This window comes from Rhinatrema bivittatum, chromosome 16, assembly GCF_901001135.1.
Source record: "Rhinatrema bivittatum chromosome 16, aRhiBiv1.1, whole genome shotgun sequence".
Lineage (NCBI taxonomy): Eukaryota > Metazoa > Chordata > Amphibia > Gymnophiona > Rhinatrematidae > Rhinatrema > Rhinatrema bivittatum.
Window position 1 is genome coordinate 63,703,071 of NC_042630.1, and position 26,679 is coordinate 63,729,749.

The window sequence follows — 26,679 nt, forward strand, 5'->3', positions numbered from 1 at the left end:
TCAGGATAGAGGTGGTCCATTGGAAGATTTATGAGGAGAAGCTAAAAGATCTGAAAATATATACACCCTGGGAGAAAGGTGGTGCAGGGGATATATAATACAGGACTTAAGCTATCTGAAAGGTTTTAATGATGCACAATCATCAAACATTTTCCATTGGAAAGAAATCAATAGAACTAGGGGTCATGAAACAAAACTCCAGGAAGGATGACTCAGAACCAATGTCAGGAAATATTTCTTCATAGTGAGGGTGATGAATGCCTGGAAAGCCCTACTGCAGTGGTTCTCAACCTTTATTCTGTCGGGACACACTTGACAGATGGTTCTCACATGCGTGACACACTGACCCATGATCGTCACAGGGCTAGATGTAAATGTACAGTTTGCATCCACGGGAACCCCCCTGATCCACAATAATGGATGTAAAGCAGAATTATGACATTCCCCGTTCAACTCACTCTACAAAAAAGATATTCTGGTTCTGGTGTCATCTCAGTAACAGCAACTCAAACTCCTTCTACTTTCAGGCTGAATAGCCCTACTTATGAAAAGACAGCAGTTTACCACCAATGCATGTCCTCTTGAGAAAACGCAACAAATAAGACTGATAAAACACTTACATGCTAGTAAAATATCTCTGTAACAGACACAGAACCGACCTAACATACTCCCAGGATCTGTAGTAATGCACATAAACTAATCCACACACAGTTACACCTGTATTATGGAATACACTCAAACAGGAGCAACCCTATCTATGAAAAGGTAACACTACAAATATTAAATCAGGCCCTAAAAACCAATACACCTCTTATTAGGAAAACAGAACTAGCAAGCAGCTATAGATCCCCACACAGAAATAATTGTAAAACTATACTAATAAGCAGAATAAATGTTTCACAACAACTATGAACAGAATAACATCCAACAATTAAAAACTCATAAAAACTATTAAAAATTCTCCAAACACCAATAAAATATTTCAAAAAAGCAGAAACATCACATAATATTAAATAATTAAAATAGCAGTCAATCAAGAAAAATAAACTTAAAAAGCCACCTTTATTTACCCCCTCCAGCAGCTTTCCTACTCCTCTTCCATGCAGGCTGTAGCACACACCAGAAGCAGCAGTAGTGGCTAAGCTCTATACTCATGGTCCTCTTCCTTAGGGCCCATGTCTCTCACACACACACACACCATACCAGTCATGCCCCCATGACCAGTTTCTGTCTCTCACACACCAATCATCTCCCAGTCTTTGACAAACACACCAGTCACCTTCCTGAACAGTTTCTCTCATGCCATACACACACACACAGGCTTCCCACTCCCGTGTTCCACTTCCATATATGGGCTTCTCACTCTCATAATCACTTTCTCTTTCTCACATACACTCACCAGTCTCTCACTCCCATGCTTGTTCTCTCCACATGCACAGGCTTCTCATTCCCATAATCACTTTCTTTCTCTCCCACATACACACACACCAGTCACCTGATCTCTCTCATGCATACACACACAGGCTTCCCACTCCCATGTTCTCTTTCAGATATACAGGCTTCTCACTCCCATGCTGTATCTCACACACTCCCGGCTTTCTCACTCCCATGCTCACTCTTCACATGTACAGGCTTCTTATTCCCATAATCACTTTCTTTCTCTCTCTCACATACACGCAAACACACACCAGTCACCTGATCTCTCTCATGCATATACACACACACATAGGCTTCCCACTCTCATGTTCTCTTTCAGATATACAGGCTTCTCACTCCCATGCTGTGTCTCACACACACACAGGTTTCTCACTCCATGCCCACTCTTCACCTGCACAGGCTTCTCATTCCCATAATCACTTTCTCTCTCTCTCTCTCTCACACACACCCGTCACCTGATCTCTCTCATGCATACACACACACACAGGCTTCCCACTTCCATGTTCTGTCTTACATACACAGGCTTCTCCCTCCCATGCTGTGTCTCACACACACCCAGGTTCTCACTCCCATGCTCACTCTCTTCACATGCACAGGCTTCTCATTCCCATAATCACTTTCTCTGTTACACACACACACACCCAGTCTCTCTCTCATTTCCATGCTCGCTCTCCACGTGCACAGGCTTCTCATTCCCTGAATCACATTCTCTCTCTCACATTCACATACACACCAGTCACACCGTCACCTTACCAACCAGTCTCTCTCATATACATGCACACACACAGGCTTCCCACTCCCATGCTCTCTCTCACATAATCAGGCTTCTCACTCCCATGCTTTCTTTCACATACACCCCCACAACACCAGGCTTCTTACTCCCATGCTTTCTCACATACCCAGATTTCTCACTTCCATGCTTTCTCTCTCTCTCACACACACACACATCCCTGACTGTCTCACACTCTCACATACACATCAGTCATCTCCTTGAGCAGTCACTTTCATTGTCTCTCACATATACACATACATCAGCTCTCTGACCAGTTTCTCTCAATCACACACATACTCTCGATCAAATACATTCTCTCTTACACACAGGCTCTCAATCACACACATTCTCTCACTTACACTCTGGCTGGCTGGCTGCTTCTCTCTCTTTCTATCACTCACTTCCTCTTCCCCCCCCCCCCCAGCACAAATGGTAGCTGCTCCTCCAGCCCCCGCAGGCCAAGAAGGAAGAATTCCATCGATCGCGGGAGGCTCATGCTGCTCTCTCCTTTCCCTTCCGCTTTCTCCCCCAGAGCAGGAAGATCAGCTGCCTCTCCTGCTGCCACCGGCCTCCTGCTATCTTCGGGCGTCCGAACTTCCTGTCGGGGGGGGGGGGGGGTGGTAGCGGAAGCGCAGCGCACAACGTCCGCTTCCTCCCTCCCCCCAAGCAGGAAGATCGGCGGGCAGTACGGCCCGACGCCCGAAGATAGCAGGAGGCCGGTGGCAGCAGGAGAGGCAGCTGATCTTCCTGCTCTGGGGGAGAAAGCGGAAGCTGTGCGCGACGCTTCCACTCCTCCACCCCAAGCAGGAAGATCGACGGACCATACGGCCCGATGCCCGAAGATAGCAGGAGAACGGGTGGCAGCAGGAGAGGCAGCTGATCTTCCTGCATTGGGGGGAGGAAGCGGAAGCTGCGCGCGGCGCTTCCGCTCCCCCCCCCCGAACAGGAAGACTGGTTGGCCATACGGCCGCAGCAGCGCTTCCCCATGTGTGCCGTGATGGCGCGCGAGGCGTGGGTTCTCTTGCGGCACGGCCTTTCTTCTTCCCGCGCACCACTTCCTGTTCCGGGTCCGGGGGGGAGGAATGCAGGCGCAGGAAGAAGAAAAGGCCGTGCCGCGGATGCCACAGCTTTTTTTTTTTTTGCACCGCTGCCGTTCCCGCTGGGCTTGAACGTGCTGATAGCCCGGCGGCAACGGCAGCAGGGAAGAACGAGCAGCGGGAGGGACCGGGAGCCACGCGACACACCTGCCGGTGCTTGGCGACACACTAGTGTGTCGCGACGCACCGGTTGAGAACCGCTGCCCTACTGGAAGGTATGGTGAAGACAAAAACAGCCAAGGAATTCCAAGGGGCAGGAGATAAACACTGTGGACCCCTAAAAACTAGAGGTTGGAAATAAAAATAAAGAAAAGAGTGCATGGGGTAGTTGGGATTAACTGGCTGGTGTGGCAGTTGCTATTAAGCCTTGAATCTGTTAAAGCAGCTCAATCATTGATCTCTACTTTAACAGCATTGAGAAAAGGGGAATTAGATTCAGACAGCAAAAACAAAGGCCCCGTCTTTTATGGTTTGGGGAACAAATAAACATGGGGTAACTAGCTGATGCGGCATTTACTATCCTTAATCACTAAGGGGCGGATTTTCAGAGCCCTGCTTGCCTAAATCCGCCCAAATCCGGACGGATTTAGGCGAGCAGGGCCCTGCGCGCCGGTGAGCCTATTTTACATAGGCCTACCGGCGCGCGCAGAGCCCCGGGACTCGCGTAAGTCCCGGGGTTCTCCGAGGGGGGCGTGTCGGGGGGCGGGCCCGGTCGTCGCGGTGTTTCGGGGGCGTGTCGGCAGCGTTTTGGGGGCGGGTACAGGGGCATGGCTATGGCCCGGGGCGGTCCGGGGGCATGGCCGCGCCCTCCGTACCCGCCCCCAGGTCGCGGCCCGGCGCGCAGGAGGCCCGCTGGCGCGCGGGGATTTACGCCTCCCTCTGGGAGGCGTAAATCCCCCGACAAAGGTAAGGGGGGGCTTAGACAGGGCCGGGTGGGTGGGTTAGGTAGGGGAAGGGAGGGGAAGGTGAGGGGAGGACAAAAGGAAGTTCCCTCCGAGGCCGCTCCGATTTCAGAGCAGCCTCGGAGGGAACGGGGGTAGGCTGCGCGGCTCGGCGCGCGCCGGCTATACAAAATCAATAGCCTTGCGCACGCCGATCCAGGTTTTTAGCAGATACGCGCGGCTCCGCGCGTATCTACTAAAATCCCGCGTACTTTTGTTTGCGCCTGGAGTGCCAACAAAAGTACGCCAACGCGCATTGTTTGAAAATCTACCCCTAAGCCTGATACTTAGATGCAACTTCAAGTGGTTTAGGGAAATTGGATTCAAACCACCCGAGGGCCCTGACTTTTATGGTCTGGAAAATTGATAAGCATGGATATTACCTGCACAATGCAGCAGATACTAGCACACGTTTGCTGAGCATATAGCTTAGTCAGCTCTGTGTGTGGTTTTCAGGTTGCCCAGAATCTGAAGCAATTGTCTGCATTGGTTTGAGAATTCTCAGGTGAGCAAAGTTCTTAATTGGGAGCATGGCATTTACATCCCGGGTTATTAATTTACAGGGGCTGTGTATTCCTGATTTTACATGCAGGGTAATTCATTTACAGGGGTTGTGTATTCCGGACTCTATGTCCAGGGTAATTCATTTACAGGGGCTGTATATACCTAACTCTATGTCCAGGGTAATTAATTTACAGAGGTTGTGTTTTCCTGACTCTGCCTTCAGGATAATTAATTTACAGGGGCTGTGTATTCCTGATTCTAGTCCTGGGTGTCATACAAGATGATCAGCATCATTTCCAGATTGGAAAGTACCTGCTGACAATGGGTCAGCAGGAACATCATAGGAACATCATTTGTTCCCCAAACCTTCCTGTGCTCCTCTATGATGTTAGATCATGATGTTATACAGACTATTCTATGGTGATTATCTCTACACATCATCGTTCTGAAATGTATGTTCGCTTACTAAAATAACTCAATTAATTATCACATCTATTCACAATTTTTAGGCTCAGAAATTGGGTATATGATAATGCTTACATTGGGTATATGATAATAGACATATAAAGTGTTGAATATGCAAAAATTTGAATCAGGTGTGCAGTCACATCAGTTGTAATGGTTTCAGGTCTCGTCTGAGACAGAATTTTGTAACCATTTGTTTTCATTTGTAGCTCAACCAATACATCAAGGAGGTTCACTTTAAAACCCCTGATGGAGATGAGATCTTCTTTGATGAGAAAGGGAATGTGCCAGCTCTCTATGACATCATAAACTGGGTCCTGCTCCCCGATGATTCCTTCGGCAGCATCAGTGTAGGAAAATTCAATTCCTCAGCTTCAAGTGGCCAGCAGCTCTTTGTGAACCAAAGTGCCATCTTGTGGAGTCCATCCTTTACTGAGGTTTGGCATTTTCTTTTCTGTTCTCGTTAGACTACGTATTGCATTCAGTTTAAATAATCATATCATCATAAGATACCAGCTTTAAGTCAAATCATCATTCATGCTTTTCCAACAAGAGCCCAAAGCATATTACAGGTTCTATAGCAGATATTTAAAATCCAATATGCAAAAAATCAGTATGATTTAGTGCAGTAGAGGTGCAAATCAGAGTGCAGGTGATTGTACAGAAGTATATCAGATACTGTTTGTGAAAACAGCAAGTTTAGTAGAGTGGGCATAAGGTTTATATATCCATATATATTTATGGAGATTAGATTATACAGAATTTATGTTATATCAGTTCTCAGAAGGATGGGAGACCTGGGATGAATCTGTTTGGTGCTAGGGCATTTTACATGGCTGGAGCTGATCTTTTTTCTGATGTTAGACTTGAAGATTATGTTCTGAGGGTCTTTTAGGGTGCTGGATCAGGTAGGGATTCGAGATGGATTGTGGGTGAGAGGGGAGAGGGTAAGGATTAGAAAAAGACCATGTTTCTTTTTTATGAATTTGAAGAGAAGTTGAGTGGGTGGGGACACTCTTGGACTCTTTTGAGGGGTGGAGGGGAGATTTGGCACTATGCCTGGCATTGTCAATGATTTAGCTGGATGGGTAATGGGGGAATGGGACTGGAACTCCATAAGGATTTACAAAAATGTTATTTGCATCTTATCTTGCTGTTTGTTTGTCTGCAATTTAGAAAACATTATAGGAAGATTGTATAGGTCATTCATAAAAGGGCTACCAAAATGGTGTTGTCTACACCAAAAGTCCCATGAGATATGATGTAGAGATCTAAAGATGTGTTCCCAGGCATACAAATGAGAATGCATAGCATGCATCTTATTCATTTATTCAATGCTCATTAAAAGAAGGAACCAATCCTCATTTAGAACTAGTGACCCAATCTCAGTTCAGAAGTGGGAAGTTGTTCCTTCTATGAAAGTAAAATGCACACATTAATAAGAAGTAGCTGTAGACTAAGCCTCCTACTGGCAGCAGTAGAAATGCTGCACTGGAGCAGGAATGAGGTAAGGTTATACCTCTTTATGCTGGATGAGTAGAGGATCGCTCCTAGTAGGCTGTTGAGAAGTGGTAGTTATGTTGGAAGAGGTAATGGGGGTGATGGCAGAAATATTTATTGCTCTATCAGGTTTTTGGGCAACGATGCAAATCTCCAGTAGCTTTTATATCTATTGGGCTGCTGATGGTGGGAGGGAAATTTGAGCTTTTGGTGAGTGCAAGACTTGCTAGATTGATTCTTCTTATTCAGCACTGTGTTTCAGTGTATAAAATTGTCAGACAATTGTAATTTTGGACCAATTTGAACTAAAATCAAGTTTAGCACAGATGCACCATGTCAAATTCCATGTAAATTATGCATTACTTTGCCCTATGAGTACAGACTGCAAGAGAGATGGATGGACCAGCGATTGAAAACAGCTGGAACAAGTGAAACATGCCTAAAAATGAAGATATATAGCATTAAACAAAATAGCTTCCCCTCTGGTAAAAAATTCATAGTGTAAAATAAACCTTTTTCCTAGTGTCTTCGTTGATTCTCTTTGGTACAATAGACATTAGGGACCTATGCTCATCTAAAATGAATGTGTATGCTGAATAAATTGAGGCCTTTCTTTTTTCATTAAATCTAAAATAAAATTAGGGATGTGCATTTGTTTGCAACAAAATAGAAAATATAGACAATATTCCTATTTTGTCGCGGTTTGGGGGCCTGACGAAATGATAAGAAAACCCACAAAATTTCATGTGATTTTCTTATCGTATTTCGGGGGGGGGGGGGGGGGGGAGAAAGGCACATTAAAAAAAGCCCAAAACCCCAAACCTTCAAATTTTATTTATTGCAACCCCTTACTCTCCTGACCCCCCCTAGACTTGCCCAACTTGCCTGCCCCCACCTCCCAAGACTTACTGAAAGTCCCTGGTGGTCCAGCGTGGGCCCGGGAGTAATTTCCCCTTCTTGGGCCATCAGCTGCCACTAATCAAAATGACGCCAATGGCCCTTTGCCCTTAGCATGTGCCATTGGTCGGCCCCTATCACATGGTAGGATGACCCACACCATTTTTTTAAGATGACACTGGCCATCCATTACCATGTGACAGAGGCCATCCAATGGGACCGGTTTGGAACAGAAGAAAAAAAATAGGCCCAAACCACAGGAAACAAAATTTCCTGCAGCAGGCTGATAACGAAGGCCGAACCAAAAGGTTCGGCTGAATCACATCTCTAAATAAAATATGCTTCTACTCCCTCCCCCTCAAATTTTTGCTTTTTTCATTTCAGCAAATGGCATACAATATTTTGAGAAAAAAAACAATCCAAATTAAATTACCCCGCCTTCACCACCACCACCAGAAATGATTTTCAGCCATAAAATTGTCCAGAAACAACCAGACCAAAAATATTTTACCTGTACATCATTATCAGACATGTTGTTTTAACTGGGAGGAATTTGAGGATGTTGCAGTTAATACACTGGGAGGGTAATACCTTAACTGTGTGCAGCTGGGTAAAGCCTGCACATATGTTTCACTAGGGATTAACAGTGATTTAAAAAGAATGCCCAAGCTGAAACAAGAGACCCCATTAATTTCTTTCTAGGGACTCCTCTATTTTTTGGGTCCCAAAAGAAAGAAAATTCTATTTATTTCATTTATTTTGTTTCCCATTCATTTCTATAGCCCTTTGAATTCTTTGGACCATAAGAATCAATGCGTGTAAAGTTAAGTAACTTTAGCAATAAGCCCTTCCCTGCGAGTCATATCTGATCTCACTGGCAGGACATGAAGTCAAGAAGACCACAGATATTACATATCACAGTGAAGCATTTTTCCAAGTAAGCCAATTGGTGCAATCTGCATCAAGTGACACCAAGCCTATAGACTGAAAATGTGCAAGAAGCACTGAACATTTCTTCTACGGATGTTGCTGTGAAAGACACAATTTCAGCTCTCATAGATTTAAATTTTCATTTCAAAACCATCTTTTTTTCTTCTGCTAGTCTGGGCTGCACTTATTTCACTCATCCCACTGGGATAGTGAGAAGAAAGAGGCAGTCAGTGCCAGCCAGCAGTAGCTCTCAGTTACTGATTTTTCTCTTCCCTTAGGGAGGGGTGGAAGCAGGATCTGGGTGTAGGAGGGAGAGAGTGGGGAAGTTGCTGTATTTCTTTTTTCTCCATCTGGGCAGCAGGCACCAGTCCAGTAAGGTGAGCACCGTACAGAGAATGAGGCATTTAGGCTCCTGTTTGTTTAATTAAACTGGGGCAGTTTGTCCATCAATCAGAATGAAGAAATACAGGCAGAACTGAACCATGCAGATGAGTATTTTCATGTTCTGAGTGTGGTAATTATTTCAGAAGGCAGAGAGAATGAAAGCTGCACCTGAAAATCAACCTCACAACTTACCAAGAAAACCACACTGAGGGGGAAACCATTCTGAATGTGACTAAAGTTCCAATTGGAAAGCAAATTTCACAAGGAACCCAGAATTCCCACCAATAGCAAAATCAAGCTCAAGTAGAGAATAAAAATAAAAGCTCATGTCACAAAAATTATGCTGACAACAGACTAAATCTGACAAGTGGCAAGTACTTCCTCAGGAAAAGAGACATCACCTGCTGCAGTGCACTTCATGCTACATCTCTGGGGTCAGACTCGCTGCCATACCCAAACTTTATACCTAGAGGAATGTTCTGCCCCTTCCCTTTGCTGCTGTACTCCAGACTCTACACCTTGGGGACTTCTTGCCTCTCTGGGGGATTAGTTTGCATCTCTCATGGTTCTTTGGTGTGTTGCTGTGACTCTTTGTGCTGTTTTGTCCTTTTATCTGTGCCATAGGGGTTACCTGCCACCTTTTCTGATTCATTTTCCCTTGCTTATGCTGTAGGATGTTGATGGCACACTTTGAACACAGCATAAGTGGCGAAGTGGCACTAAGTTTCATACCACTGTTATCAGGGTACTCTTTTGAAATCTTCAGGTGTTCTTTTCACTCAAGCTTTCATTTTTGTTTTTTTATAATGAAGTGTTTTGTCCTCATGACATAAATGTGAAAAAGACAAAATATAAATTTGTTTCTCCTTCTACTACACCTGATTTTTTTGTTCTTTGTTTTCTTCTACACCTCCAAAATCCCAGCCTGGTTCTCCTACACTGGTGGTTTGTTTGGTACTAAAGGGGTGTTTTTTCTACAAAAACAATTAGCTAGAAATAAGAAACACAAACTCAAGAAGAAAGATGATGAGGAGAAACCACATTGAAGTTCAGAATGTGGTAAACGATTCAGTAGGGTGAGAACTCTTGCAAACCAAAAATTCAAGAAATGTAAGAGCATGAGTTAAGCTACATAATATGAAGAGTTTTTTTATTAAAGCAAAACCACAAGTACTAGGAAGTCCTCTGAGGAGAAACCATTTTCATAAAGTGACAAAGGGGTACATTTTAAAAGAGAGCACATCAGGCGCGAACAAAAGTACGCTGGATTTTATAAGATACGCGCGTAGCCGCGCGTATCTTATAAAATCCGGGGTCGGCATGTGCAAGCGGGTGCACATTTGCTGCCTCCGGGCAGTAGTAACTTACACGCGCCGGCGCAGCAGGCCCTGACACAGGCCGCTGTGTCGGGGCACTCGGCCACACCCCCGGACCACCCACACACACCCGGACATGCCCCCGATCCCTAACCGTGCCCCCTGGCCATGCCCCTAACTGCCCCTTTTTGCAAGCCCCGGGACTTACGCACGTCCCGGGGCTTGCGCTCGCCGCTGAGCCTATGCAAAATAGGCTCGGCGTGCGCAGGGCGGGTTTGGGGTAGGTTTTCGGGGTGTACGTGCGTATCTTATGCGCGTACCCCTTTGAAAATGTACCCCTAAAGTTTTAATCAGAAAGTAAATTTCAGAAGAAATCCACAATGTCACCAGGCAGTTAGATGAAGTTTAAGTAGGGAATGTAATAAAAGCATTTCACCCTTCCAACATTTAAGACTTGGTTGTTCAAACAAGCATTCCCTTAGAGCTAAGAACAGGAAGAACGTCACTTTCATTTTATTCGCTCTTTCCCCAGCCCTAGCATATAACTTCCTGAAGAGACAAACAAATACTGAACTGTACTTAATCTTATAATCATGTTCTGGCTCCTTTATATAATCAGATATACATATATTCATGTTGATATAATATTTTTCACGATGATATAATCAGATTACTTATATCCATCCTTTATACAATCAGATATACATATATTCATGTTGACAAACATATAACCATGTTATTTATTTATTAACTTGCATGTTTATTAACGGTTTAGTATTATATACTATTTTGCTTACTTCAATTAATTTGTTCAATGTAAAAATTTGTTTACTTCGTTTAATTTCTGTTCAATGTAAACCGCTAAATGAAGCGATAGTTACGGTTCCTTGTAAACCGGGGTGATATGTATAGTATACAGGAACCTCCGGTATATAAATTTTTTTTTTAAATAAATAAATAAATGATGAAAATATTTACCCTTCGTTTCTATTAAAATTGACATGTGAATGACTGGCATCTCTGCCTTGATGCTATTCCCCTCCTGCTAAACTTGTTGGTCTCTGCCACTCAGTCTTGCAGCCATTCCAAGACTTTACACCTTGGAGTTCTGCTCCTTTGCCTTGCTTCCCTACCCTAGATGTTATACCTTGAGGTGCTCCTGCCACACTGGGGTGCAGCTTTGCATCTCTCATGTTGCTTTGGTATTGCTACTTCAATGCTACTTCATCCTTTTATCAGTGCCTTGGTTTTTTTCTGTCACCCTATCTGTTTCTTCCCCCTTCATGCCACTTTTGGCGTCACTTTGCTCTCATGCTGCTTCCAAAGGTTCAGGCTACTTATCGGTGACCTCTTTTACAGCCTTCAGGTGTTCTTCTTTCCCCTCTTGCTGCTTCTTTGCTTTTTTTTTTAATTATTATTTTATTTATTTCAGTTTTTAAAGTTAACACAAATTATGCTTAACTCAGAAACTGGATGAGCCTTGGAGCACTCCTGCTATTGCTGTTGCCCCTGTTTTGGAGTCTTAGACTATTCATGCCACTTTTGCTGTCACTTTGCCACAGTCTAGGCATCTTGGAGTTCTTTCTTCCTTCTGATAACTTCTTGGTTCATGAGAATTGATGAGAAAACCACAATTCTAGAGCCCAAAATAGGCTGCAATGCTTCACGGCAAATGAAAAAAACAAATACATTTTTTTGGTGTTTTGAAACTTTTGAAATGAAGTCCTGTAGTGATGGAAGAAACAATTTGCTTTTGTTTGTTGATTCATGAAATGAATCAACAAACAAAAGCAAATTGTTTCTTCTGCACATTCATACTTTTTACACAGACTTTCCCTCAAATTATCTAAGACAACTTATGACCAAACTTTGATTTGGATTCACAGATATGTGTTCTGATATGACCAAAAGCTCATCCACAAGATGCAACTTGTGCACGTGATCTGATATGCATACATTATAATTGAAAGTATGCCCTTACTCTAACCTTGAATGCCTGTCCTTAGTTTGCATAAAAGTACACACAACACTGTATTGAATGTGTTTATTTATATGTACGGAGCTGGATAATTTTTAAAACAGTCATTTATATACATAACTGTTTTGGGGGTTTGTTTGTTTTTTTTGCATAAATGGCTTTGAAAATCATTCCCTAAATGTTCTGGGAACAATAAGAATATGTTGCGCTCGAGGGTGGACCCTTGTCCTGTGGCAGTGGAGATGCACCTCTTGGTAGGGACCAAGAGGCAACTGCCCCCGGGGTGCGGAGCATGGAAGGAGACAGAGGCTAGGAAGAGCTTCACCACTGGAAGCCCGAGGTCCCCCTGGGAGGAGCCCATAGAGACCTGGGATGCTTGGACTTAGGTGGGCCTTGCAGGGTCTCCTGGGAGAGTGGAAGTCCGGCGTGCCCACAGATGGAAGGGGAGTGTGGTCAGGTTTGAGACTGGAGGTCAGGTGGAATAAAGAGGACCAGAAGAGTGTAGGTGACAACAAGGCTAGGAACAGAGCTAGAATCTGAAGACAAGGTCAAATAGGTGAAGATCAGAGTCCAGGAGTCAGTCCAAGGGATGGTCATCAAAGCAGAGGTCAGGTACCAGAGGTCAGAAGAGGTCACAGGTGAACTGTGGTCAGAAGGCAGACAGACGAGTCGAGTAGCAGACTGGAGTCAGGAGGTAGGCAACAGGCAGGCAGCTCGAGTAGCAAACTAGAGTCAGGAGGCAGGCAGCAGAACAGGCAGGTCAAGTAGCAAACCAAGGTCAGTACCAGAGAGACAGTCTGGAGGTACTACCAGGGAGACGAACAGATGAACAGGAACAGGAGGGTGCTGGAACTAGGAAGCAGGAGCAAGGCAGGAACAGAACTGGAACAGAAGGATCCTGGAACAAGACTTGGAACAAGACAGGAACAAGTACAAGCGTGGAGACAATCTAGCATAAGCTGCTCCGATTGCCAAGGCAAGGAAGTGAGGCAGGGACTTCCTTATAACAGAGACTCAATCAGGATGCGCTGCGGAGCTAAGCTCTGCCCTTGGCCCTACAAGAGGCCGGGCGGTTTGCACGCGTAGGGGCGTGGCAAACAGCGCCGAAGATGCTGAGCTCTGGCATGAGGCCTAGTGCGCGGTAGAAGGCCCGGCGACCGCCACTGTGGGACGCCGGGGCCTGGAAGTGCTAACAGCTGCCACTAGGGAGGCCGACCTGGGACCTTCCATGGAACCATGAAGGTGAGCAGGCCCGTGCATGGGACGGGAGCGTTACAGAACACAGGACTTCATTTACTAAGATATTTTCACATAGATGTAAACTGGGAAAAACTCCTGATTAGATCTGGCCCACAGTCCCTCAGAATAAGAGCCAAATGCTAAATGTGGAATATGAATATATTTTTTTCTCTTTTCTGTCCTCAGACTCCACACTCTGTGTGCTCTGAGCGTTGTGTTCCTGGTTACAGAAAAGTTCTTCAGAGACTGAAGCCGGTCTGTTGTTTTGATTGCATCCCTTGCTCTGAAAGAGAATTTTCCAACACAACAGGTAGACAAAATACAGTTTATCATATCATGCCTGAATATTGAATAACTCCACCCAATACAAACAAATACAGATTTGCACTACAAATAGCAGCAGCTTTCCAAAGAACTCTCTAACTTAGACCAATCTAATCCTGACTCAGCCCTTTCCTCCTGGTACAAGATTACTGAACAAGTTGCAAACAAATGGTGCCCATTAGTCTCCAAAACAATCAATCCATCAAAAAAGGGAAATCAACCCTGGTTCAGCTCCGAACTAAAACAGATGAAACAGGAATTGCGACATAAAGAAAATAGATGGCGCAAAACCCCTAACACATCTACCCTCTCAACATTTAAGGGATTCTTACATCACTACAGGACTTCTATTCTACAAAAAAAAAAGGAATACTATGCTAACAAAATACACCACTTCCAGTACGATGCCCAGGCCCTATTTGCTTATGTAACACAAATCACTAAATCAACCCCTCCATCTATTCCAGATGAACAAGCTCTAACCAAGGCTAATGAGCTCGCTGCATTTTTTCAACAGAAAACTCTAAATACCCTCGCCCTCCTCCCTCCAAACACTACACCTCTCAAGTCAGGAGAGAATTCCAACTCCCTTAGTAGACCCAAGTTCGACAGTTTCGAATATATTTCCACCAAAGAGATCGAATCCCTCCTAAAAAAACAGAAACCTTCTAGCCATCCGGCTGATAATATCCCATCGAAACTCCTGCTTCTCATCCCGAACACGATCTCAGGACCTCTGACAAGCATCATCAACGGCCTTCTAACTCAAGGAAGTTACCCAGACAGTCTAAAAAACGCTTCTCTCAAGCCCCTCCTCAAGAAACATAATTTAGACCCCAATGTTCTGGCGAATTTCAGACCCATTTCTAATCTCCCATTCGTTGCCAAACTTACGGAGAAACTGGTAAACACCCAGCTTTCTGAATATCTAGAGGACCATAATATCCTATTCCCTTCGCAATATGGTTTCCGCAAAGCACGTAACACGGAAACCCTCCTCATCTCACTTACAGATCATATCCTAATGGGGTTAGACAAAGGACATTCCTTTCTATTAGTCCTGTTGGACATCTCGGCGGCATTTGATACAGTCAACCACTCCATCCTTCTAGATCGCTTAGCAGATATCGGCATCTCTGGATCAGCCCAAAAATGGTTCAAGTCCTTCCTCAGCAATAGAACTTTTAAGGTCAAAATCAACAACAAAGAGTCTCCCCTAACAAATTCAACCGTAGGTGTACCACAAGGATCCTCCTTATCTCCAACCCTCTTCAACATTTATCTTCTCCCCCTCTGCCAACTGTTATCGGATCTCAACTTAATTCATTATCTGTATGCAGACGACGTGCAGATTCTAATCCCTATAACAGAATCTATCTCAAAAGCTCTTACCCATTGGAATAACTGCCTTCTTTCCATCACCAATCTACTTAACAGCTTAAACCTGGTCCTCAATGCCTCAAAGACAGAGCTACTCCTCATCTCCTCAAATGAAAACAATTTTCCGCCACCATCACCTCACAATTCTCACATTACCTGTAAGCATGTTAGAGACCTTGGGGCAATACTAGACAATCGACTAAACTTAAAGAAAATGGTCAACACAACCTCCAAGGATTGCTTCTACAGACTACAGGTTCTAAAACGTCTTAAACCATTACTATTTTTCCAGGACTTCAGGACAGTCCTACAAGCGCTACTATTCGCCAAAATAGACTACTGCAGTGCACTCTTCCTAGGCCTCCCCAAATCTACCACCAAACCACTGCAGATGTTACAAAATGCGGCAGCGAGACTGCTGACCAGCACCAGCCGCGGTGAACACATCTCACCCATCCTCAGTAACCTACATTGGTTACCAGTAAATTTTCGAATCCTATACAAATCAATCACCCTAATTCACAAAACCATCCATCATCAACTTCAACTCGACTTGGAAATCCCATTCAAACTCCACTCCTCTAACAGACCAACTAGAGAGGTTCTCAAAGGCACTCTACAATTTCCTCCGACTAAGGCCACACGTCTCTCCACGACCAAAGACAGAGCTTTTTCGATAGCAGGCCCATCTATTTGGAATAACATCCCTGCAAACCTCAGATTGGAACCCTGCCTCTTAACTTTCAGAAAAAGACTCAAGACGTGGCTCTTCCACCAAGCCTTCTCCGATCCTCCAGACAATCACTAATGGCTTCCACTCTCATCCGGCCTTGCATTTATTTTCATGAACTATGGACTCTGGTACCTCCAGGTTAAAGCACTTTCAAGCCTTAACCCGTTCTCTCTATCGTATCTTTCATAATTAATACTTGCCTTTATCTTCCTTCCAGCTTGTTTTAAGCTTCCAAGTTCTTGACTCCCGTTGATTGTAACTTTGACTTATTCCTATCTTTGGTTATTTATTGTTTACCTGAATTGTTCCTTCAGTTATACCCTATGTTAAATGTAAACCGATCCGATATGGTTATTTACTATGAAGGTCGGTATAAAAAACTGTTAAATAAAATAAAATAAATAAATATACAAACAAACTCAATAGCAAGCAACATATACATCCAAGGATTTCTAGTTAAAATAGGGTCTGTCATATCATGCCTAAATATGGAATAACTCTGCCCAATGCAAACCAATACAGATGTGCACCAACTATAAATATACATACAAACTCAATAGCAAGCAACATCCTTGGATTTCTAGTTATAATATGATGATTGCTTATTATCATATAATTTCTCTTTTTTTCTTAAGTGTAATGTAAAGTTTCTGTACTAGGAAAACTTCAGTTTGCAAAGGATAATATATGGGAAATTATTTAAAGCATAACTCTACCAGAAAACAGGATATGTTTTGCAATGAAAGCACAAATAAATAAATAAACAAACAGAGTGATGGAAAGAATTTGATAGTAGATAGATCTATAAACTATATTCTTCATGTTTCAATATTTCTTTAATTTCCATTTGGACATAATGTTGAAAATCCTTGCTCATGTTTTCCTTTTCTTAAAAACTCTGAATTACTAGAACAACATGTATAAAAATAAAAAATATTGTTTTCTATAGATGCAGAGAACTGCATGAAGTGCCCTGATGATCAATGGCCCAATGTGCGGAAGGATGGGTGCATCCCAAGAGTCGTGGTCTTCCTGTCCTATGAGGAGCCCTTAGGTGCAGCTTTGGCTTCCATTGCTATTCTCTTCTCCATCATCACTGATATAATACTGGCAATCTTTATTACATACAAGGACTCTCCTGTAGTGAAAGCCAATAACCGGGATCTCAGCTACAGCCTCCTGATCTCCCTCATGCTAACCTTCCTCTGTTCCTTGGTATTCATTGGCTGTCCTGGAAGAGTGACCTGTCTGCTCCGGCAAGTTGCTTTTGGGATCATTTTTACAATTGCACTTTCTTCTGTTCTAGCAAAAACCATCACTGTTGTCATTGCCTTCAATGCCACCAAGCCCAGCAGCAAGCTAAGGAAGTGGGCAGGGACAAGAATCTCCATCTCTCTAATCCTTCTATGCTGCTTGGTTCAAGTTTTGATTTGCATTGCATGGCTGCTCATCTCTCCTCCATTCCCAGACTATGACATACAATCTGAACCTGGGAAGATGATCCTACAGTGTAACGAGGGGTCCACCATTGCATTTTATAGTGTGATTGGGTACATTGGCTTCCTGGCTCTTTTAAGTTTCATTGTGGCTTTTCTGGCAAGGAAGTTGCCTGACAGTTTCAATGAAGCCCAGTTTATCTCATTCAGCATGCTGGTGTTCTGCAGTGTTTGGGTCTCCTTCATCCCAGCGTACCTGAGCACCAAGGGCAAATACATGGTGGCAGTGGAGATCTTTGCAATCCTGGCTTCCAGCGCTGGACTGCTGGGCTGTATCTTCATCCCCAAGTGCTTCATTATTCTGCTCAGGCCTGACCTAAATACAAGGGAGCATGTAACTGGAAAACAATGTTCTAAGAAACCTAAATGACAAAGGATTTCATCCAAATGACTTTTGTGTTTATATTCCCTTAAAATATGAGAATTGCTTTCTAATTGAAACTAAGTCATTTTATTTTACAATTTGTTTTTGATTTTCCACAGGAGGAAAGAACTTGTACTATTTGAATCTCTTTTTCTTTCTGTCTACATGAGGAATATTATTTTAAGATGGGTGGAAACAGGACAAGTTGTATGAGAGGCTAGAATAATTTGTAATACAGATTTCATAAAGGATTTCACTGGATTTCATATTCTGTTCTATATTCACTAGACCAAGCCATATCCCTGGAAAAATGTGGTTTTGATCTGCTCCTGTATAAACAGCTCCCTCTGCCAGATCCACTTGTGGGCTGACAGGGCCAGACTGTATTTGGGAATGGCTGGAAAAGATAATCCAGCTTGATTTAAGAATAACATTTTAGCCATTATTTAAAGGGTCAATTTTCTAAGAGATTTCCCTGGGTAAATTGGTATAAAACCCACAGAAATACAGGTAGTCCTCGACTTACAACGTTGATCCGTTCTTACGCAGCGTCGTAAACCGAATTTCGACGTAAGTCGGACCATACGTTCATACAGTACTGTACTGTAAACACTTAGCCTATACTAACACAGTTAGTTAGTAATTATCAATAAACACACAAGTACAGTAAAATATTGTGCAGTAGGTTTAATAATGAAATACTGTACAACAGTACAGTCATAAACAGTGTACAGTACTGTAATAAAAAAAACTGTACTTACGTACTGTACTGTAAAAAACAGAGAACAATTCCAAAGAGAGAACAGGCTTATTGGGAGGAAGCTGCAGAAGGTGCTGGAGGTACTGGGGCAGCCGACTCAAGATTGGCAGGTGAGTCCAGAGGGATAGGTGAAGTAGAGGGTACAGGTACAGGATCTGTTGCAGGTCTCTCTACCTTCTTAAAGTACTGCTGCAGGTTAGCCTGGAAGGAGACCATCTTCTTCTCCTCCAAGATCTCCTTGTAACACCTAAGGGAATCCATGACTCCTCTGGCAACCCTAGTGTACCTTTCCGTGTCGTGATCCTCAGCCTCAAACCTTGACAACCCTTTCTCTATCAAGGCAAATCCTCCTGCCAAGCCCTGCCTTGTAAATCTCTTGGGTTCTGGGGTTGGTACATCTTCCTCTTCCTCTATCATCTGCTTCTCCAGTTGAATGAGGTCCTCAGAAGATAACTCCTCTCCATGAGATGCCAGTAGCTCTGTGACATCATCCTCCTCCACCTCCAGATTCATTGTCTTACTCATAATAACAACGTTCTTTATGACAGTAGTCACTGACTCTTGAACCCCTGTGAAATCATTCACAAACTGGGGACACAGCTTTTTCCACACACCATTCATACTGGTCTGCTTCACCTCATCCCAGGAATCGGCAATGTTCTTCACAGCATCAAGGATGTTGTATGCTTTCCAAAAGTCCTTTAGAGTCAAGTCCTTATTCTTTTCTGTTGCTCCTAAAGCATTACCAATGACCCTTTGGAGGTGGTAGGCTTTGAATGTAGCAATGACTCCTTGGTCCAAAGGCTGTATTAGGGCAGTGGTATTAGGTGGAAGGTAAACCACCTTGACATTAGGTGAAAGTCATCCAGATGGGCAGGGTGTCCAGGGGCATTGTCCAGAATTAGCAACACCTTAAAGGGGATATCCTTGGAGGTACAGTACTGCTCCACGCCTGGCACAAAATGGTTGGTGAACCAGTCCTCAAACACTGCAAGTGTCACCCATGCCTTCTTATTAGACTTCCAGATGACTGGTAGTTGACCCTTGGAAATGCCCTTGAGTGCCCTTGGATTCTCAGCCTGATACACTAGCATGGGCTTCAGTTTGTAGTCACCAGCAGCATTGCCCCCAAGAAGCAAAGTCAGTCTCTCCTTGCAGACTTTATGACCTGGTGCTGACTTCTCCTCCTTGGCGATGTACGTACGGTTAGGCAAACGCTTCCAAAACAAACCTGTCTCATCCACATTGAACACTTGTTGAGCACAGTAACCCCCCTCCTTAATTATCTCAGCCAATGCTTTGGGAAAATCACTTGCTGCTTTCTCATCACCACTAGCAGCTTCACCTTGCACTTTAATGTTATGGAAGTTGGCACGATCCTTAAACCTCATAAACCAACCTCTACTCGCCACAAACTCTTCTCTTTCACTTCCTTCCCCCTTTTCTCTTTTCAATGCCTCAAACAATCGCCTAGCCTTCTCCTGAATAACCATAAGGCTCACAGGGATACGGCGTTGATTTTGGTCTTCCAACCACAGCACTAATAATCTTTCCATCTCAATAATAAGCCCACTACGCTGCTTTGTTATTACTGTCGCTTTCATAGGAGCAGATCCTTTCACATGTTCAAGGATACGATCTTTATCCTTGATAATCGTAGCAACAGTAGAACGACTAAGTCCTAATGACCGGCCAATGTCTGTCGCCGTTTCCCCCTTATAAGATCTCTTTATGATATCTAATTTCACCTCCATGGTGATGGCCTTCCTTTTCTTTGATGCACTGGCATCAGAAGAGTCTGGCTTACGTTTGGGAGCCATAATGAAGGGTGATATGGCTGGCAGGAGACTCTTTTTCCTCTGTCTCGAACAGTACCACACTGTATTCGTCAGCCGCTGAACGTAGTTCGCGTTACGACGCACAACCACGTAAGTCGGAATAAGACGTCCGTCGTAATAAAGCGTCGTAGCCATGTCGGAATAAGGCATCGTAATAAAGCATCGTAACCATGAAACAACGTAACTCGAGACCGTCGTAACCCGAGGACTACCTGTAATCTCTTTGAAACTTCCCCACCTCCGATGTGAAGGGTGTAGGTGAGCCTGGGCAGACATGGTTAGGTTTGAATGGAGATTTCAGTTTCAGCACCACTGGGCCATTTGCCTTTGAAAATTGGCTTGTGGGCCACATGAACAAAGTGCCCGCTGGCCTGCAATACCAGTGGCCACTATGAAAATTGTTGTCCTCATATGCTGATTCCCCAGCAATTCTTTTTTTGCCTCCCACCTGAAGTATTTATCTTTTCTCTCTCAATTTAATTGTATTTTCTTTTCACAATCCAAAATTATGAGTCCTTTCTATGAATCCATTAAGAAAGGACTCTCCACCCCTAGCTCATCCTTTAATTTATAGGCAGGTACCACTTTAAAAAAAAAAAAAGGAAAAAAAAACCTTATTGAGAGTTTGATCATTCTCCTGAGGGCCACTACCAGACATATAGTGAATTCACTAATACATTTAAAGGACATTAATTAGACACATTCCTACTCCCATAGCAACCTAAACTTTAAGTAGGAACTGAACAATGAGATGAAGGCAGCAGTCCAGCTGCAAGAGGGGGGCTTCCCAGTCTTTTAGATCAAGTGTCACATATATGATTGTTTTACCCACCGGTGAGAAGATGTACATGTGCATGCGATGCAAAGAACTCCTGGCTCTTAGAGAACTAATCCGATCTCTGGAGGCTAGAGTGGCAGACCTGGAGGAGCTGAGGCAGACAGAGAGGTATATAGATGAGACCTTCAGGGACATAGTAGCCAAGTCCCAACTTCAGACTGGCAGCCCTGGTGCTGCCTTGAAGGAAGAAGGTCTCATGATTGGAGAGCATCAACCTGGTGTAGCAGGAAAGGATCCTGTAGCAAGGACCTGCTGTCCAGGTGATGCATTCTCCTTTCACACCGAGGATATCTCCCAGGAGGGAAGGGTTAGGTCGGCACTCATAGTTGGTGATTCGATTATTAGGAATGTAGACAGATGGGTGGCTGGTGGGCATGAGGATCACCTAATAACATGCCTACCTGGTGCGAAGGTGGCGGACCTCATGCATCACCTAGATAGGATTTTAGACAGTGCTGAAGAGGAGCTGGCTGTCATGGTACATGTGGGCACCAACGACATAGGAAAATGTGGGTGGAAGGTTCTGGAAGCAAAATTTAGATTCTTAGGTAGAAAGTTTAAATCCAGAACCTCCAGGATAGCATTCTCTGAAATGTTCCCTGTTCCATGCACAGGTCCCCAGAGGCAGGCATAGCTCCGGAGTCTCAATGCGTGGATGTGATGATGGTGCAAGAAAGAGGGATTCAATTTTGTAAGGAACTGGGGAACCTTTTGGGGAAAGGGGAGTTTCTTCCAAAGGGAAGGGCTCCACCTTAACCAGGGTGGAACCAGACTGCTGGTGCTAACCTTTAAAAAGGAGATAGAGCAGCTTTTAAACTAGAACAAAGGGGAAAGCCAGCAGTCGCTCAGCAGCGCATGGTTCGGAGAGAGGTATCTTCAAAGGATACTAATGATGCATTAGAATCAGGGCATCCCTACAGTGAGGTTCCAATAATAAGAAATGTAGTCCTAGTGCCTGTAACTAAAAACTCACCTGAGCTAAAACATATTCTAACTTATCCCTATCAATTAAAAATCAGAATGAAAATACAAACAAAAAACAAACTTTGACATGTTTGTATGCTAATGCCAGAAGTCTAACAAGTAAGATGGGAGAATTAGAATGTATAGCAGTGAATGATGACATAGACTTAATAGGCATCTCAGAGATCTGGTGGAAGGAGGACAACCAATGGGACAGTGCTATACCGGGGTACAAATTATATCGCAATGACAGAGAGGAGCACCCAGGATTATGTCTGGGATTGCATAGAGTACAACAGGATAAACATCCTGCATGAGAATAAATGCACAATTGAATCTTTATGGGTAGAAATCCCTTGTGTGTTGGGGAAGACTATAGTCCATCTCACCATCTTGACCAGGCCATCCACCTGGTCAAGATGGTGAGATGGACAGCGAAATGCTAAGAGAAATTAGGGAAGCTAACCAAATTGGTAGTGCGGTAATAATGGGAGATTTCAATTACACCAATATTGACTGGGTAAATGTATCATCAGTACATGCTAGAGAGATAAAGTTCCTGGATGGAATAAATGACGGTTTTATGGAGTAATTGGTTCAGGAACTGACAAGAGAGGGAACAATTTTAGATCTAATTCTCAGTGGAGCACAGGATTTGGTGAGAGAGGTAACGGTGGTGGGGCCACTTGGCAATAGTGATCATAATATGATCAAATTTGAATTAATGACTGGAAGGGTGACAGTAAGCAAATCCACGGCTTTTATGGTAAACTTTCGAAAGGGAAACTTTAATAAATGAGAAAAATCATTAGAAAAAAATTGAAAGGAGCAGCTACAAAGGTATAAAGTGTGCAAAAGGTGAGGTCATTGTTAAAAAATACCATCCTAGAAGCACAGTCCAGTTGTATTCCACACATTAAGAAAGGTGGAAAGAAGGCAAAATGATTACCGGAATGGTTAAAAGGGGAGCTGAAAGAAGCTATTTTAGCCAAAAGATCTTCCTTCAAAAATTGGAAGAAGGATCCAACAGAAGAAAATATGATAATGCATAAGCGTTGGCAAGTTAAATGTAAGACATTGATAAGACAGGCTCAGAGAGAATTTGAAAAGAAGTTGGCTGTAGAAGCAAAAACTCACAGTAAAAACTTTTTAAAAATATATCCAAAGCAGAAAGCCTGTGAGGGAGTCAGTTGGATGGTTAGATGATCGAGGGGTTAAAGGGGCACTTAGAGAAGACAAGGCCATTGTGGAAAGATTAAATAATTTCTTTGCTTCAGTGTTTACTGTTCGGGAGGTACCCATACTGGAGAACATTTTCATGGGCAATGATTAGATGGACAGAACCAAATCACAGTGAACCTAGAAGATGTGGTGGGCCTGATTGACAAACTGAAGAGTAGTAAATCATCTGGACCAGATAGTATACACCCCAGGGTTCTGAAGGAACTAAAAAATGAAATTTCAAACCTTTTTGTAAAAATGTGTGACCTATCATTAAAATCATCCATTGTACCTGAAGACTGGAGGGTAACTAATGTAACCCCAATATTTAAAAAGGGCTCCAGGGGTGATCCGGGAAACTACAGACCTGTTAGTTTGACTTCAGTGCCATAAAAAATAGTGGAAAGTGTTCTAAATATCAAAATCACAGAACATATAGAAAGACATGGTTTAATGGAACAATGTCAGCATGGCTTTACCCAAGGCAAGTCTTGCCTCACAAATCTGCTTCACTTTTTTGAAGGAGTTAATATACATGTAGATAAAGGTGAACCAGTAGATGTAGTGTATTTGGATTTTCAGAAGGCGTTTGACAAAGTTCCTCATGAGAGGCTTCTAGGAAAAGTAAAAAGTCATGGGATTGGTAGCGATGTCCTTGAGTGGATTACAAACTGGCTAAAAGACAGGAAACAGAGAGTAGGATTAAATGGACAATTTTCTCAGTGGAAGGGAGTGGGCAGTTGAGTGCTTCAGGGATATGTATTTGGACCTATACTTTTCAATATATTTATATATGATCTGGAAAGAAATATGATGAGTGAGGTAATCAAATTTTCAGATGATATAAAATTGTTCAGAGTAGTTAAATCACAATCAGATTGTGATAAATTGCAGGAAGACCTTGTGAGACTGGAAAATTGGGCATCCAAATAGCAGATGAAATTTAATGTGGATAAGTGCAAGGTGATGCATATAGGGAAAAATAACCCATGCTATAGTTACACAATGTTAGGTTCTATATTAGGAGCTACCACCCAAGAAAGAGATCTAGGCATCATAGTGGATAAGACATTGAAATCGTCGGTTCAGTCTGCTGCGGCAGTCAGAAAAGCAAACAGAATGTTGGAAATTATTAGAAAGGGAATGGTGAATAAAACAGAAAATGTCATAATGCCTCTGTATCGCTCCATGGTGAGACCGCACCTTGAATTCTATGTACAATTCTGGTCGCCACATCTCAAAATAGATATAGTTGCGATGGAGAAGGTACAGAGAAGGGCAACCAAAATGATAAAGGGGATGGAACAGCTCCCCTATGAGGAAAGATTAAAGAGGTTAGGACTTTTCAGTTTGGAGAAGAGACGGCTGAGGGGGGATATGATAGAGGTGTTTAAAATCATGAGAGGTCTAGAACGAGTAGATGTGAATTGTTTTTTTACTCTTTCGGATAATAGAAAGACTAGGGGGCACTCCATGAAGTTAGCAGTGACATATTTAAAACTAATTGGTGAAAGTTATTTTTCACTCAACGCATAATTAAACTCTGGAATTTGTTGCCAGAGTATGTGGTTAGTGCAGTTAGTGTAGCTGTGTTTAAAAAAGGATTGGATAAGTTCTTGGAGGAGAAGTCCATTATCTGCTATTAATTAAGTTGACTTAGAAAATATCCACTGCTATTACTGGCAACAGTAACAAGGAATAGACTTAGTTTTTGGGTACTTGCCAGGTTCTTATGGCCTGGATTGGCCACTGTTGGAAACAGGATGCTAGGCCTGATGGACCCTTGGTCTGACCCAGTATGGTAAAATTATTCAATTATTCAATATCAATAAAACAGAAGTTCTATGGATTGGAAATTCAGATCCCATCTTTTTTCATCCATTATTTTATTTTTTCTATAGTTATTAAGATTTACATCCTAAAGCACTGAAATATAAAAAAAAGAAAATAAATAGAGGTAAACCCATATTCAAGATAGTGTCCAGCTCACATTGACTGGGGGAACAAAAAATAAAATAAAACGATCACAAAATTATAGAAATTACATATCATACTTTTGCCATAATATACATTATTATTTCACCTCTAAGCTCACCAGTACCCAAACAAAGAAAATATTACAATCATGAAATTTTGTCACACAAAAAAATTTCCATTTGGAAATAGTCAAAGTCATTCTTGGGGCTGGGGTTCATGTGATGGTGTAGCAGTAGGTGGCTGCATGCTCCCTTTGTTCCCGATCCCACCCGCTCAATTCTTATAGTATAAACCCTTCCTGAGCCATGTTTTGAACTTGAAATGGCAGACAAAGGGGAGAAAAAGACGCTTCTGATAGTTTTGGGGGATCAAACATTGTGATCTATGCGGTAAAGCTGAAAAACCTCAGTGGACAATGTGGTGATGGTAGATGACATGGCTGCATAGGAGGAGGTCACAAACATGCCAGAGCTGCCTAGGGAGATGATGAAAGCCATGTGAGCAGTATTGCATCAACTGGTCAAGAAATCTACTTTAGCCTTGAAACCAAACTCGAGAATGTAATGGAATGGGTACGGCAATTAGTTTCCATGGTCAAAAAGATGATAGCACTGGTCAATAACATGGTGGAGGGAATGGAAATGTCTCTCATTCAAACTACTCAGTGGCTGGGAATTTTGGAATAGGCCCATAAATTCACATGTGAGAAGCTCAATGACACTAAAAATCTGAGGTGTAACAACAATTTGCACATTGTAGAAATGCCAGAACATGCTGAAGAGAGTGACTAAGCTGGGTTCCTACAAAATTGATTCCTTTTGCACTCAAAATGAAATATAAGACTGGGCAGTTAGAATTGATTGGACCCATATGGCCCTGGCACTAGTTTCATAAGAAAATGACTATCCCACAGCCTTCATACTGAGGCTTCATACAGTGACAAGAGACGGTATCCTGTAAGCTAGCCGCAGGCTTAAGGAGATCATGTATCAAGGCTGAAGGATCTATTTTTTCAAGGATTTCTTGATGGACATTCAGATAAAATGTCAAAGCTTTGTAAAGAAGGAACTTCAGAAGAGAGGTTTAATGTGCACATTGTTATATCTGGAAAGGCTTTGGCTCCAACAGAATAGCACAAATTTGATACCCAATGACGCAAAAGCAGTCATGCAATTGTGCAGCTTGTGGTACACAGGAACCTGGAGCCAAATGAGCTGTTCTCATGCTCTATATCCTTGTCTCTTATCATGCTTTCTTCATACATGAATGGAGGGGTTTAGTTACGTGTGCAGAGTTGTTAGCATCGGAGAGTGGGGCCTGCCAGA

At 43.1% G+C, this 26,679-nt stretch overlaps 2 protein-coding genes across 2 annotated transcripts in view; one reads left to right on the plus strand and one right to left on the minus strand.

Moving 5' to 3' along the window:
• Positions 1–17,763, plus strand: part of LOC115077781 (vomeronasal type-2 receptor 26-like) — a 117,686-nt gene extending 99,923 nt beyond the window's left edge. The window contains exons 4-6 of the mRNA XM_029580066.1: positions 5,426–5,653; positions 13,647–13,770; positions 16,847–17,763. Coding sequence (XP_029435926.1) covers positions 5,426–5,653; positions 13,647–13,770; positions 16,847–17,763 — 1,269 coding nt within the window. The remainder of the gene's footprint in view (positions 1–5,425; positions 5,654–13,646; positions 13,771–16,846) is intronic.
• Positions 17,764–18,565: 802 nt separating this feature from the next.
• LOC115078399 (tigger transposable element-derived protein 1-like) lies at positions 18,566–20,344 on the minus strand. Its single transcript, XM_029581307.1, is given in 2 exon segments — positions 18,566–19,371; positions 19,374–20,344. Coding segments are annotated over 2 exon segments (1,770 nt in total). The 5' UTR covers positions 20,338–20,344.
• Between the last annotated feature and the right edge of the window lie 6,335 nt (positions 20,345–26,679).